Raw genomic sequence first — 16,972 nt, forward strand, 5'->3', positions numbered from 1 at the left:
AGTACACGGGACTTCACTTTTTAATTTACAAGATATTTAATAAAATTTTCTATCCCTTAAACAGCTTTAAAAATATTTGTAAATTAACACCCAGGTATATGTAGCATTGTTAAATTCTATAAAATTACCTATGTATATAGTTCCTGTACTCAGGGATATTATATAACAGTACATTTACAGTAAATTGGCGAAAGTTTGCAAGGCAAATGTTGTAACAGTAGTGACTCCATCTAAATCATCTGTACACTAATGACAATGCCAAAAAAAAAACGAAATTGTTTCCAGGTCTGTTCGCAATGTTCACGCTCATGATAATCCACTTCAAGCGTGTTCAGCGCGTGTCCGCCCGCGCCGTGGACGACAACGCGGACGGCGTGGCCGGCCCCCGCGGGCCCGCCCTACCGCTGCTGTCCGCCAGAGAGTTCACCACCTCATGGTCTCTGGAGCTCGGGTGGGGAGGTGTTGTACTGGCCACCACTACGTCGCTATTGTGGATTTTGCTGTCGAAGATCATGCGATACAATCCGTTGTCCGCTATGCTAATGTGAAATGTGTACACAATGGCCGTATATCCAAACAAATCGGTTCACTTCGAGCGGATCCTGTGCGGCTGCGCTGTCCGATTGAGAGAAAGTTCACATCCATGAATGGTATTATCGAAATAGATTGAAATTTTCGTTCGATATTGATTTAATTTTAAACCACAGCAGACCACCAGAGCGAACTGGATTTAATTAAATTTCTGTATAGAAATACAATAGGTAGCCTGTAACCAAGAGTAAGCCTGGTCTTTAGAACTTCCACAGATAAAATTATACTATACTACTTCTACGCTCTTGTGGATACTGCTCTCGAATGGCGCCATAATAGGTTGTAACGTCGTTACTGCTCTCGAAGGTTATGCGATACAATCCGCTGTCCATGTAACTGTGATAGTGTTGTTTTTCCAAGCGCTGTAGATCCTTTTCTCAACGATCCGAAGATACATACAGGCTTACATGTCTATATAATGAATTCAGCGTGAATTCAGCGTCGTCAGCAGCGTGTGGCCGCGCAGGATTTCACCAATAACATCATGAAATACAATCCATTATTTAGTACATTACTGTGGAATATGTTGTAGGAAGTTTATTCTTTATGTTAAAAGAGTTAAAAATATACCTCAAAATAAAGTACCTACTACTATACCGAACTTAAAAACCTAACATTTCAATGTAAGTGCTTTGGTTCCCGCTTGGATTGTGAAATGCAACCCTTCGTCCACAATGAAGATAAATTAAGGATATAATATTATTTAAAGCTTTACGTTATTATTATTTTGAGACATAAAATAAAAAATAGCAAACTTAAAAAGCTTTTAAATAATTGTTTGGGCTGTGGATTACCACTGCTCCTAAAAATCATGAGATAAAACATCCTGCCCACTATATTACTATAAAGGTATTATAGTAAAATAGTGGATTATTATCCACTTTAAAATAAACTGTATTATATCTATATAGTCCGATTATTTCAATAATGTATTAATCACAGAAAGGACAAACCGGGACATAAAAATTGTTTATTTCCAGATCCATGATGGCCTCGTAATTAAGTCAATTATAGTAATGGAATACATTCAAAATAGAACCGTTTATTAGGATATTCTCTATGCTTTGATGAATTACTCTACAATTGGCGTATAATGCCATATTTTGTGAGAGTAATTAATCAAGGCATCGCGGTAGAAAAGTAATACCATATATCTTATAAATTATAATGTTATCAGTGGTTACAATATGATCTAGCGAATAAGAAAACGTAGTATATTATTGTTGAGAATGCAAAGCATTGTAATTGTACTCTGACTTAATTATCGTTGAAACAGTTACCTATAAAAGTGATAAATAATCCAATCCATGAAAATCCACTCATTTCAACTCGCTTTATAAACATGAAAAAGTTTTTAATAAAAACGGCAACTTTTCGTCTAATACAATTGTTAAAAATTTTCAATCGCCGAGCTTTGTTGCCGTCCATTGCTATTCTTATTATTTATGGCTATTGGTATATTTTTGAAGTGAAAATCTTTTTCCTTTTTTGATGAATATGTCCTTCAAATGCTATACCGTAACCGTTAGGCTTTTTCAAAAACATGTTTTATTTAAATTTATCTATCCAATATTTGACGCTGTGAGTCGTTTAAGTCTAAGTTTTACGGATGCTCACCACGTACCGCGATGAAACTTTATTGTCATAGACCAAAGGGAATCTTTAATGCCTCGGGAATAAATGATACGATTGTTCTTAGTTTTTTTCTGTATTACAATGCATATTTGGTGGACCATTTTAAATGAATGTTTCATCACGATACATGCAGTAGAGCGCAGGCGGATCTTGCAAGTTGGGGAGATGATTTCCACATTATAAAATCCTATTGGTTGTGCTTTAATGGCAAGCGTGTGATGTAATTTTAAGGAACCTTATATGTACAAGTGTGCTTGATGTGTGTAAATCAGTGATATAAGAAACGATTAAAAGTTAACAAAATGTGAGTTGTTTCGGAATTATGAATTTGATTCGGATTATGAACGTATCATGGACGTATGTTTACCAAGTTTAATCACCTGTACTTTTATTATATTTCCTAATACTTAAATTACATGATATTTATATATATACCTACTAAGCATTATTTGTCCTTGCGAATGTGCGTCAACATTTATTCAGCTTTTGTCCTTAAGATTAATAGTTAAATATACAACGAATTTTTAAATTGCCTGAAAAATGTGCAAATTCTTTATAAATTGACACTATTTTATTAAAAATTTTAATCGTTTTTCTTTGCATTTATTTAACTAAAAAAGGTAAATACTTAATAAAATGCTTTTAATTTTTTAATCGTTAGTGTATAAAGCTGAATGTTGAAAATGGTGCTGTAAACGATATACTTTAATGTACAATTAGCAATTGAAACAATATTTTGCATGAAGTAAAACTATGCACAACATTTTTGCGAAGCAGTGTGGGTGTGTGTGTGTTACCAGTTGTGTGATTGTTATCGATAATAAATATAATATAGTAATAATTGTTTCAATTTTATTGTATTTTTATTTTTAAACCCTCTCCGCCCGTGGAGACGAAGTAAAATATAGATCTGGGGCTTATACATAGTTCCCGTCCGCGTGAGTTTTCTTTTTTATCTTAATCATTTAAACCGCTCTTGTTTTTTTCTATAAATAGTGTAGCTAACACGACTGTAAAAAATATATAAAATCATGCAATTAATATTTCGTTCCCTCGCCTACTACCGTTTTATATTCTTTGTGCACGCAGAACAATATAAGTGGTTCCCATTTAAATTAAGTAAAATATCGTTAAGTGGATAACATAATTGCAGTAGATTTAACACGTAAGAGGGGCGAAATATTTGTAAAATATTATTTTTGATAATAGATAGTTTGGTTAAATGATTTTATTATTATTAAAGCGATATGTTATTTATGGTAATTTTTCTAACACTTAAATGATCGTAAAAAGTTACAACACGTAAAAAAAATACCGTTCGTTATGTGAAATTTTATTTATTTTTAACATAACAATATTTACAAGATAATATACATAATAGTTCATAGAACTAAGAGCCTAGATAGATCTGAAGATTTTTCATTTTATCTCATTTTCCAATGAATATTCTATTGATATATAGAAATCATTAAGCGTATAAATTTAATGATTCTGCTCAATCTTCTTGCAGTAACTGATCCTCGATATCAATATCTTCAGCTTTCCTTTTCCTCGCCTTCGGCCGCTTCCCGTGTAACATTTCCAGTTTCGCCTTCTTTGCTTGCTTCTTCTTTTCGCGCAATTGTAGTTTCCGTTTCGCAGCCTTCTCCGGATTACTCACTTTCTCTTGTAATAGGATCTGAAAATAGATAATATCGAACAATTAAAATTTTACTATATGTTAGAGTTGTTAATAATTAAACAGGTATTTTTTTATTTTCCATTAGCAAAACTCCGATAGGTTGCGTAGTAAATGTTGAAATATTACTTGGAATTAATCGAATTCTAAGTTATTCCTTATTACATATTATATTTATTTTAATATTACAAACAGACACTCACAAAATATGATTTAATAGTATAAATGAAATCAACCAACCTTCTTCCTTTCGGCTCTCTTGATATTCAGTTTAGTTTGCACGTCAGCAGCCAACTTGCTATACTCAATGACCCCGATTTTCCTTCTCAATTTCTTGCCGACCCTCCCCGCGAGCTGTTTGGCGACGCTCGAGGGTGACATGGCGTCACCAGTGGAAAGTTCTCGAACAATCGGCGGTAGGATCACGTCTATTATCTTGTTAACATCATCCGCTTCGAGACCGCTTACGAAGTGGATCCACATTGTGAATACTGCGCTCCGCTGTATGGGGGTTTTTTAATCAACAATTACAAGTTAATATTATTCATAAAACAAAATTTAAGGCAAAAGTTCTAAAAATACACGTTACTAAAAGACCTAATTAGGTACCGTTGTAGGTCGACCATACTAAAAATATTTTGATCTCAAAAAAAAAAAAAATTTTTCTTTATTTGTTTCAAAAATTTTTACATAATATAGAAACATATATTGCATTGAACCTCACACTAGGATCCCGTGTTGTGAGGCTCAATCTCTTTCATCGTATTACATAAAAACGGAAATATTTAATCAAGTATTATTTGTTATGTTTGATCGACGTGAAAGTCTAATAGAAAAATTATCATCATTATTAGATTTATAATTAATATCTCTCATACAACAATCAATCTCATACTTAAGGACTACGATGAAAAAACTAACCAAAAATATTCTATATAATAATGTACTCACAATATTCATACAGTTAGGCGCCTTAGCGACCTCAGCGTTGACACCTTTCCGTAATTTGAACAAGATCCATCTTATATTCACTTTCGCTCTTTCCGTATCTGCATCGTCACTTGGCACTTTGTTCGCCAATTTGAAACTAGGCATTGAGTGTACCAGTTTCAGTATGAGGTACAATACTTCCGTCACCTGAAGAGTATTATATATATAGTTAAAAATATACTAAAAAGCATAACAAATGCTTATACAACTATATTATTGACGTGCAATAAACAAGAAAAAAAAAGAAGTTGATAAAAAAAAATGACCGAGCGGCGTTATATATACATTTCACCTTAATTCATACAGGTAGCATTAAAACGTTTATTTGAATTATCACCTTATTTCGTGTGAGTAATGTTCAAATTCTATTGTATTCCTTATTAGATAACTCTGCCTAATAGACGCGTAGGCAGAGTTGGCTTAAGACAAATTTTGGGAGTTTTTTTTATGTATATTTGTTTAAAATACGTCAATTAACTGTTTAATTATTATCATGATAGTACATAGAATAAGTATATCCTTTCAATAATAATAGCCAAATAATAACTGCATATATTGAGCAACATACACTTCGTATCTTTGTAATATTTGTACTACTCATATTGACAAATGACATTTTTTTAGAAAAGAACTGTGACGTTTATTTTATTTTTTTTTCGCCTAAGATAAAAAGTACCTGATCAGCCATATCCTTGCCCACATTTGGTGTATATTGCGCGCACAGATCCAACACGAGACTGCGCAATGCGTCCTCCGTGTCATAATAAATAAACCCTCTATCACTTTCACCCTTATTCTCCAACTCTTCGACATTTACGCTATTCAGAATATGCCCCAAAATCTTCGCCGCTCGCAACCGCACCCACGCATGCGGGTACGCCAATAACGCCTGGCAGTGTTGCCCTATGTCATCATAATCCGAGGTGTAATTCTGATTTTTCAGACTGGAAGCGCAGTGTGTCGCGATTTTATCGATTAAATTCAGAATTTGTATTAGGCTGTGGTCTTTTTCTTTCTGTTTCTCTTCGTCCGATTTTTCGGTGTCATCTAGGCGTATTTTAACAAAACGCCCCTCGGTTATGTCGTTGCTGAGAAGTAATATTTTCCCACTGAGCAAGGGAAGAATGGATTCAATACGGGTTTTAAAGTTCTCTTGTTCAACGTTGACAAAGCGAATGCCCAGCTGGGCCGCCAGTTCGAAATGTAGGGGCTGAAATTGCATAGAAATAATTAAATACAGAAAGAGATTTCAGCATTATAATTGAGATTTATTTAGAAGTGACTAATGTGCTATTTCGAAATGATTTCGCAATAAATAATCTCTTATTATTTTAATTCGGTGACGTTTATTCGAGTAGAAATAATCTTGCAAAATATTTCGAAAAGCTTTATTTAAACTTTTGAAATTACATTTCCTTAACTTTTAAATAAAATTTTATTCTCCTTTTATTATTGACATCAAAAAATGAGGAAGTTATCATCATGATTATCTCTTTTATTTGAAATCCGGTCCCATTTAAATTTTTTCTAGTTCTGACAATTTCAAAGTAGATCAAATTTAACGTCATCAAAAACAAGACGCACACACCTGAGTGTCCTCAAAGAACTTGAGTATCATATCGAACAGCTTGCTCCTATCAGCGCTTGACAGTCGCGTCAGCATCACCTCTATACAAACGGCCGCTGCACTACGACACTCCGCAGCGCTGTCATTCAGCATGCTGGCTCCCAGCGCTAGCAGCATGTAGTCGCTGTGCTTGGAGAGGAATGCCTGAAACAGAATATATATTTGTTTATTTATAAGAAACAAAAGCTTATATTTTCTCAAAAATTACTACTATAAAATTATAAATGTATTTTTCATATGCTTAAATAAACAAATGTGATAATAATTCTATCGTAGATTAGGATGATTCAGGAAATTGAAATAAAATCTGATGATTTCAATTGTATTTGTTCTTTCAAATTAGTTTGATGTATTATCAAGTTTTTGTAACCATTTTGTGGTTAAATTAAGCAACCATAGCATTTAATTTCCTAGAAGCCGAACAATAATTTAATATGAGACACTATATATCCAATCCCAATAATGTCTACAAAATTAAACAAATCAATTACAATTCCAGTTCAATGTTTTTGATTCCAAAATTAATTTTTATTTCCAAAAAAACCACTGACCGGTTCGAATTTTCTAACGATCATTTCGATGAACTTTAGAGACGACTCCCGCCCGTGCTGCAGCTCGTAGTTCAGTTGGGACATGAAGAATTGTATGAACTTCTCCATTCTCCTGCCCGGTGAATAATTTGTTAGATATGTGACGAAGATGCCGCGGGCTTCTTCTCTGAAAATGCGCATTTAATATTGCTTAAATAAATAAACGCCAGATTTAATATAATACTTTGCCTAGTTTTTATTGTTTTTCGTTTGTCACTACTTTAACATCTCTCATCAATAGATGAGAGATAATGAATACACCAATAAGTTTATCTGTTGATTCCAATCTATACAATAATGCTCAGGAGCCGGAGGCCCATATCCTTTTCCTTATCCTTTGCAGCCTTTTCCCTTATTCCTCTCGTCAATCCTATCTTCATCCTTTTCCAATTTGAAGTTGGAAATAAACAATCACACAAACAAACCCTTAAGCACACAATATTAGTACACAAGTCATAAAAAAAATATCCAATAACTCAAATATATTCAATGTGAATAAAACCTACCTGGATCTTGCAGATTCACTTAAAATACAAATCTTCGATATCTTTTGCATAACTTCGTGTAATTCAGTTGACACTAATTTCGCATCCAATATAGCTTTTAACAATGAAAATGAGTTCGCCTGTCTTTCGTCGTTTTGACAATCTTCTTCAGCATATAAAAGCAAGGTTTTTAGTTGATCGGCTTCTAAGGTATAATATTTGACGTTTCTTATAAGCGCTGTTACTGCCTGAAATTGTTAAAATGTATTTATAGACAACCATAAATTTTTAGCACCATAAATATTAATCAAAATAAACAAAAATAATTTGCAATCATCTTACTTGTTATTCTAGTCATTCATGTTAAATTTTCTAAATTCCATAAAAAATGCAAAACTTCATATTTCATAGACACTCAATTTTAACCAAATGTAGCAATAAAGTTACCTTAAAAGCGGTCCTAACCAGGTGATAGTTATCATTCTGTTTGCTGATCTCAAACGTGGCGTATTTATGTAATATCGAAAAAATCGTCTTCACAATAGCTTCGACCATCTCTTCTAACGTCGGCGTGCTAATTCTGATAGTCCACAAAGTCGCTATACATTTTAATGCTACCGTTATAACTTTAACGTTGTCACTTTGAACCGCATCTACTAACAACGGTATGAGAGGATCCACAAACGCCTTACAGTCCATTCTGGACACTTTCTCCCTCTTCAAAATAATGTAAAGTATATTTAAACTGAATTCTACCAAAACATGGGCGTTCGCTTTTGCAGACGTTTTAACGTGTCTTGCTTGTGACTCCTTATTCCTTTTTGGCGTTTCTGGTATTATAAAACAATCTGGCTTCGATCTAAGCATCTTATCTTTCTGGTCTTCTGTGAGCACGCGTTTGGGCGCACTCAAAACGAACTCCGGAATGCTCTCTGAAGCGATGCCGTGAAGGAATATGAACAGAGATTCGATGTCGATAAATTTATTCGTAACTAAACCGCTGGAAATGTGCATTAAAGCATCTTGGACTTTCAGAACTACTTTCTTTGAGTGGTGATTCTGTAAGACCTCTTTAAATGGTAAGAGGAGGTTGATCAAGCATTTTTCTGTAATATTCTGAGACACGATCATGAGTGTCACATAGCTTTTCTTGCTGGGTTTGGCTTCAGGGGTCTTGTAGTGTAATTTCTCCACTTCTTTTTCTTCGGATAATTGGCCAAATAAATCATTGATGCATACATCAAGAATGTATTCGAGGTTTTGATCTATATCGTCTGGTTTGAAATCAGATTTTAAAGCATCTAAAACCGTGTGTATTGTGGAAACAAGTACGTGGACTTGAAAACCTCTGGTCAGTAGAAGAGTTAAATGTTCAAGGAAAACACCTAGATATGGTGTACCAACTGTTAGCATAACTTTCTTAACGATATCGCGTGCTGCTATCCTCACTTGTTTTAGAAGTGATTTTAGGAATGAGCATAACTTAATTATAATCCTGAAAATATGGAACGAAATTTACAATTAATAATAATTTTAATTCATAAAAATATAAAATTTTCACTGAACAATGTATTCCACATTACAGTCTATCATGTTAATCCAAAATTATAACATCAAGGCAACGGATAGCTCAGAAAAGGACAACAGTAGCTTAACTTACCCAGGCAGTTGGTGCCTCAAGAAGTCCCCGGGCAAGCGTTGCAGCAACTTGACCAGCGCGAGCGCAATGGGCACTCGCAACATGTCCTCCTCTTGACGGACCAGCCCGGTACGGCGGCGGTTCACTTTGTGGGACTCTTCGTGTTCTGTCAGCTTACCTATTGCTCTGAAAGATTGGTAATTGGTTAAAATTACGGTAATTATTAGCTAGTTTCTTACGTGATGTTTATGGATAAAAATATATCTTCGTTTGTATGATGATATTTAAGAGAAGGTACATTAAGTGCAAGCCTATTCATGGTTTCAAATTATCAAAGAAGATTTGTCACCTAAAGTGAACAAGAAAAGATACTTTCGCGTCTTTATAAGTAAATTATTAATATGATTAATATGTACGAAAAAAAATTGTTTCAGTAACATACCTATTTAGTTGTGGTAATAACCCTGCTGTTAATGATTTAATTATCCTGTTAGCCACAGAAGGTGAAACACTGGTAACTCTGTCAAAGGCTGGTAAATTGGACACCTCTTTCGATTCTTCCTCGTCTTTGTCATCACCGACTTCTGCTATTAAATCATCTTCTAATGACTCCTTTTCTTTATCTTCTTGTTCATCTTCAGACTCTTGATTTTTACCCTCCTCAACTTTATCTACCTTTTTATTTTTATCAATTTTAATAGTATTCGTTAAAGATTTTGGTAGTTCAATATTTTTTACTTTTGAAAAATCAAAATGGAACGCGTCAATAACTCCGACTATAATGCGCGTCAATTGTTTCTGATGTTCTGTCGAGTGTCTCATTTTATTTAAATACAACTTCAAGATTACTTCGTAATGATACCACGGTAGCAATCTACAGCACGTAGATATAACTTCAATACAAGCGTCTATTAGCGTGTTCTTATCTGAATAATTGTCGTCGCATATGTACATAGATGCTAAAGGTAATATGAAATTAGTGAGCGTCCTTGGTGTTGGACATTTCATTACTTTTCTCACTACTTTACAGAATTTTAGAAGCGCTCGCACACGTCTATGTAACTGAAGATGGCAAGAGTTTTCAAAGAAGTCAACTTCCCTATCTTCTTTGCTAGCTAATGGCGCTAAATCGGTTAATACAACATCAGCATCAGGACACTCCCGTACTAATTCTCCCAATATTGTTAGACTCTCATTTCGCAAAATATCATTTTTCTTATCGCGAATACCGGTTGATATAAGCGAAAGTACTGTGTCTCGAACAAAAAATTGTCCTTCATTAGTTGATCTGAACTTCATTAACAATTTCGGAAGTATTTTCTTTAAGCATAGTCCTGCACTATCTCGTAAACCGATGTCTTTTTCATTGCGGATGAAGAAGAAACAATTATTAACGATTAGAATAGCTAGATCCATATCAATCTCATTATTGTCCAACATTTGGTAAATTTTCTTGTATGCATCTATCCTTTTGTCAAAATCAGGTTGATCTATCCATCTTTTATTGAAAGCATTCATTTCACTGACAACATCAGCTATTTTCGTTAAAGCATCTTTATTAGCTGATCCATTCGTAGACATAGAAAATAACAGTTTAATCAATAATTTCCTTACTTCAACCAATGTAACTTTGTTAAAGAGAACAGCTATATTCTTTATGTATATCTGGGGATTAGAACTGTGACCAAGAAGGTTTATAATAGTATTTACAGCATGTTCCATATTTTCTTCAGCCATATTCATACAAACTTTTTTTACAAGTATAGGAAGTAGGAGATTTAATAAATCGTCGCACATCTCAGGTGTAGTAACCATTTCCGTAACACGCGAAAGTATTAACAGATCTCTTTTATTCACAGTATTCGATTTTGCTGAGTTTGCAACTCTTCTCTTCATGACTTCCAAGATACTGGGCAAGTGAGGTATTAGAATTTTACTGCCAAAATTGATATCAGTTTTATCAGATTTAACTTCTAAAGTATTAAAAGATTCTAATTCTGGTACTTCCTTTTCTTCATCTTCAGTTAAAGTCAATAATTTTTCGACCATATCAAGTATCATGTTAACCACACCGGGCGTTGTTTTTGGTGCTAGTAGAAGTTTGAAAATTTCAGGTAACGCACTCAGGCAAGCATCATTTTCGGAACATGTTATAAGTAAAATATAGTATCTTGGATTGAGGCACCATGTATTAAACAGCTTTAGAAGAACCGTTGGACTGTGAATACCCTCGATGTGCAATCTAGGAAGTAGAGGCCATATTAATGTTTCATATATGACATACAATTCATCCTTGCTCCAAGCATATTTGTCAAACTGATCAAAAAGTTTTCCCAGTATTGACAGAGCAATTGTCCTAAGATTTTTCATCACTTTCACATAACTAATGTGCACTTTTTCAACACGAGATAAAACGGCGGCTAGGTGTGAACAAACTGCATAAAATATTTTCATAAAGTGAGATAGTAAGCTATCTTTCATACATCCTCCAAAATACTCTCTTACAACATCAAACAAATTTAATACGCTATGTATTTTTCCAGGACTCGTAACTGCTTTTAAGTCTATATTATTTGTGATGTTTTGTAATATTTTTTTGGGTTCCAACTTCATATTGTCCTTGAAGTATGTGAATGCCATTTCAATAAACGTTTTTAATTCATTTTCTTTACAACCACTCAAATATCTCATCACTAAAGATCGTCTAGTTTGACCACCTCCCTTTTTGTCTGCTCCTAATTTTGAAGTCATTTTCCCGTATAAAATTCTTAATATAATTGGAACAACATGTTCTCTATCTTCAACATGAATAGCCTCCGAATCTTCAGTAATTTTAAATTGTGCAAGTTCATCTTTAAACTTATTTTCATCGACTAGATTGTAGAGATTTGTTTTGTATGCAACCACACTTTTGTTCTTATAATTCAAAACACAGTCCAATGCATATTTCTGAAGACCAGGATTTTTATGTTTTAAAAACTCCATATAGAGTTCCCAAAAAACAGGTTCCTTATGAAGAGCTCTTGGGTTTTTAAACTGTGATAGAACTTGCATTATATTTATTAGGGTTTTAAATATTATTTTTCCCGATACAGTATCTTTTTCTTGTTCTTCTGGAATTTCAAGATTATCAACATTTTCTGGATTATCAACCTCCATTGCAGTGTTTGCTTCATTGTCGTGTTTTTCGACATCTATTGTTAGTGCATTCATGTTACTATTTTGCCGATACTCTTCATCTATGAATTTCAAGAAAAGAGTAACAATGTCCCTATTTTTAGCCTCACAAATATGAATACAAAACGTCATAGTTTTTAAGATCAAATTTCTATAATTGAAAAGATCAGGCCTCTCTGTTATATTATTATATTCAGCATATAAATCTCTAAGAAGTAGACTATTTCCTTCAATTTCACTGTCAAATTTGAAACTTTTGATGTTGCACTTGGCATTTGTAAAAGAATTTTCTAGAGCCTTATAGAAGGTTGGCCAAAAGGCGTCAATAACGAGACCATTTCCGTAACCTGCAACGAATTCAACCACTGGTTCCCAAAGTAACTTGAAATTAGCATATAGAATACCCAGCATATAATGTAGAGGATACAAATGAAAATCTGTATCTTTAGCTAATTCATACTGTGTTGTGTTGAACGCCATTTTCTGCAAAGTACTTATCTGAGCTCTATATTCTTGTATAGATGGAGTAATGGATTCTACTGCAAAACATTTACTGAAAATTGAAAATCTTTCGATATCCCCACCAACCTGTAGTGTTTTATTTAACTCTTCAACATTTTCAAATAATTTATAAATGTGCGTTGTTAATAATCTCACCTGAAACAACGAAAAATAATTAATATTTTATTCACATTAAATATCTCATATTCACTTATCTATAAGTTAATATTTAAATTAAATGAAAAGGTTAAGGTTTTCAAGCAGTGGTGACACAGTGGTGAGTACGTAAATCGATAAGTCAGTGGCTCGAAACGAGGCCAGAGTGTAGCAACAAAAAGATTTTTAAATTGATCAGCCTGAAAACATAGTGAGGAAACCAGCACATCCAAGAATCAAGTTGTGGCATATGCCAACCCACATGTGGTGTTTTATGGCCTAAATCCTCATACGTGGCCTGTTTCCCTGCAGTGGGAACCTATATGAACTGATATTGATCAAATCAAAGATCAAATCAATTGATGATGAAAGTTTGTGAATTTGTCCTCTTACAAAATCAAAAATCATATCAGTATATTTAGATAATTACCCCTCACTATTTTTTATATGAACTATGCTTAAAACGGTGAAGGAAAACATCGTGAGGAAACCGGCATGTCCAAGAATAAAAAGTTCGACGACATGTGACATCTGCCAACCCGCACTTGGCCAGCGTGGTGGATTATGGCCTTAACCCTCATAGGAGGCCTGTGTCCCAGCAGTGGGAACATATATATGCTGATGATGATGATGATGGTGATTTTTTATATTGGATCAGATATAGTCCAGGGCGGAGTCAAGATGTGCGCCTAGTTTTAAATAATTTAAATAAATAATGAATAACTGAATAACAAATGACCCAACAAACTGATTATATCTCTAGTTCCATACAGAGATTTTAAATAACATTTAAGCATTTCTATTCTTCCAAATTTCTCATTTATAAAGCATTTCAATGCTATAAAACTAAAAATTAAACATTTAAACAGTTATGAAAAAAATGTGTTTACATATAAATGTTAAAAATACTTACAATATGAAATGGTGAAGACACATTAGGTCTTAGATAAGAATCAATCAATGATAAAAAGGGATATTTCAGGCTGTTCTCATACTCATAAGCTGTTAGATATAAATCAAGTAACTGTAACGCTACTAAATAATTTGGATCTGCAGCACATGGAACTATAACTGGTAACAGAACATCTAAATCACATATTTCCTTCAATCGCTTACAGCTAGATATGTGTATCGCGCATTCTAATGTAGTAGCTAGTATGAATATTATTTTTCTAGCACATATCGATAAAGCTGTTGTATCACACACAAGTTTATTTTCGTTTTGATGTTCCAGATTATATATGGACAGTGTGTTCAGAAGTTTCTTAGTTAGTTCACGCAACAATTCAATACACATATCCACATCGAGTCTCTCTATATGTGGCATGCAAAACAGTACATTCATTAACTTAATTGGATTTTCAACTATGTCCTCTAGGTCTTCATTTAAAACTTTTCTAAAATGTTCCATGATTAATGGCAGACCCTTTCCAAAGTCAAGCGGATATTTCACCCATTCAAACAGTTTTAATCCATTCTTAGATAATGGTGACTTTCTCAAACATATTTTTGTTAATGTTGACATTGCTTCGCTGTCAAAATCAGATTGTATTACAAAATTCAAATAATGTGGCAATATGTGCATATCAAACTGTGAATAATTTATAACATTTTGTACAAAATCAATGAGAATATTTGGAAATGGTAAAGGCAGTAGTACTTTAACAAGGATACCAGCATGTTCTTGAGATAACATTATATTTGATGATAGAAGTAATAGTGCTCCAATTTGAGCACATACTTCCAAAACTCTTTCTGATGATTGTTCACAAATAACCTTAACCAACATAACAGTATATTGCTGTGGATTGGACAAATATTTTCCATGTTGATGTTCAATTACTTGTCCGGACAACCTGAGTATACATTCCAATCCTTTATTTCCATCTTCCTTAGCTATTTCCTCTGTATATTTTACAATATTGTCCCAAAAAAATGTAAACTCCTTATGTGATATTCCTTGTAAGCTATCTTCCACTGTCTGTGTGAGAACTTTGAACAGAATTTCTTGGTGTGCCTTATTTTCTTTGAGTTGTTCAAACAGTATTGGCAAAAAAGTGTCTATACAGCTGTGGAATTTATTGCTCACACCTCTTAATATCTCAAAGAGCAAATGACCACTTCCCGTGATTGCCTGTAAATACAATAACAAAAATAATGAAATATAGTGTGAATTTAATATTTTTATTGTTATCAATAAGCAGTATGTAACTTTTGTGAATGATTTGATTTTTTTTATTTAGTGTTATAATATAAAAATAATTGAAAGTGCTAAGAGTAAAATTTAATATATTTCAAAATAGAACAAATACTTACATCATCATTATCTTTTAAGTAACTCAGAAGAGATTCCACAAACTTTTTCTTATCCCTTATATCTCTTGCAACAAATGCAAAACTTTCAGCTGCAAAATTATTTATATACTGCGGTTTATTTTCACTCAAAAGAGGTATTATTCTTGGGAGAACAATACCAAGATCCTTCTTTAAATATGGCTTTAATATCTTGAAAAGAAAAGCTAAACAGATAAGTGTCCATTCCAGTCTCTCTGCATCTTTAGTGTCCAATAACTTTATTAGTATATCAAGAAATTTAGGAAAGTGAGGGTAGAAATCATTTCTCAAATCCTTGGCTACTGACACTAGTATCCTGAAAGAGATAGTGATTAATAAAAATTACAAATTATAAACTACTTATAAAATTTCCAGACTTTATAGAAAATGTGTATGATGCAACAATGCTCTTATTTTTTTACAAGCCTCTACCAGGTCATAAGCCCAATCTATCTATTGCACTATGGAAATGAATAATAATTCACATAAGGTAAGTATTTTTGTTGTTTTATAAATTCTCTTACTCTAATAATGGTTGAATGCATAGCTGATCTTCCAATTTTAAATACTTTTCCAACAAATCAAGTACTTCCTCTTTTTTATGAATCAGCTGTGCCACGGTTACAATGCCATAGACTTCTTTCTTAAATTTCTTGAAATTCTCTGTCAAATTTAGTGCATGCCATTTCTGGATAGCTAAGTGGAAATGTGTTTCATTTTCTCCCGGTTGACTGGCATATAAATGTTCAATGTGATAGAGAGCAGCATGCCGAATGTCGATGCTATTTATTCGCTCCGCAAATGGCACAAACTGGAATATAATGCGAATGATAAAATTTTAATTTACTAGTCTTTATTTTTAAGAATACAATGAATTCCAAGTATATGTTAAAGGGAATTGTTGTAGACATTCATAAAAAGTTGATTTTAAGATAGGAATTGATTTTAATTTCCATAAAATAACACATTTTAATATCATGAGCAGGTAACCTCAAAACGATTGAAAATGTAATTCATAGTAAGTCTATTATTTATACGTACCCGAAATGTGTTCGTGGTTTTATGTTTTACTGGTTTGCTTTTCATTGTGTATTATTCTAATTTATATTGTAAATTTAAAACCATCACGACTTGTCGCACGAAGCTTGTTTATGTTTCTTGCAGAGCACAATGCACATGTGTTTGACAGATTTTGACAGTTGACATTGACAGTTCATAAATTGTGTCACAGATCAAGTAATACTTCGCATCAGAACTGAATCAACGTCAGAATTTTATCCATAAAAAATAGGACGGGTTTCATCTTGTAACCTGCCTATGGATACACTACCTAGGTCCCTGTGTAGTATGCATGGTCTAAGTACTTCTACTATTCTACCATATTTAAACTACTCATTTTAAAACTATCACAAAACGTAAAAGTTAATTAAATAAATTATTTTAGTGTAAACGAAGACTACATTTAGTTAAAATTAAATATGTAAATCGGTCGACAACTGTTTTTATGTATTATTTTGATAGCGTACTAATATGCTATTATTAATACCCACCTAATTTACAAAGTTGCAA

At 33.2% G+C, this 16,972-nt stretch overlaps 2 protein-coding genes across 2 annotated transcripts in view; one reads left to right on the forward strand and one right to left on the reverse strand.

Annotated features, from left to right (window-relative positions):
* The window catches only part of LOC119832513, a 23,285-nt gene extending 20,256 nt beyond the window's left edge, over positions 1-3,029 (forward strand). The window contains exon 6 of the mRNA XM_038356174.1: positions 280-3,029. Coding sequence (XP_038212102.1) covers positions 280-548 — 269 coding nt within the window. The 3' untranslated portion in view covers positions 549-3,029. The remainder of the gene's footprint in view (positions 1-279) is intronic.
* A 528-nt stretch (positions 3,030-3,557) lies between these two features.
* Positions 3,558-16,584, reverse strand: LOC119832707 (small subunit processome component 20 homolog). The gene is made up of 14 exons (XM_038356428.1): positions 16,445-16,584; positions 15,928-16,214; positions 15,386-15,719; positions 13,983-15,203; positions 9,678-13,069; positions 9,257-9,421; positions 8,044-9,091; positions 7,618-7,844; positions 7,073-7,238; positions 6,483-6,665; positions 5,571-6,104; positions 4,856-5,041; positions 4,145-4,405; positions 3,558-3,904 (listed from the first exon to the last, which is right to left on the reverse strand). The coding sequence occupies exons 1-14, from the start codon at positions 16,487-16,489 to the stop codon at positions 3,722-3,724; spliced, it is 8,232 nt and encodes a 2,743-aa protein (XP_038212356.1). The 5' UTR covers positions 16,490-16,584; the 3' UTR covers positions 3,558-3,721.
* Between the last annotated feature and the right edge of the window lie 388 nt (positions 16,585-16,972).

The sequence above is a fragment of the Zerene cesonia genome, chromosome 15, assembly GCF_012273895.1.
Source record: "Zerene cesonia ecotype Mississippi chromosome 15, Zerene_cesonia_1.1, whole genome shotgun sequence".
NCBI lineage: Eukaryota > Metazoa > Arthropoda > Insecta > Lepidoptera > Pieridae > Zerene > Zerene cesonia.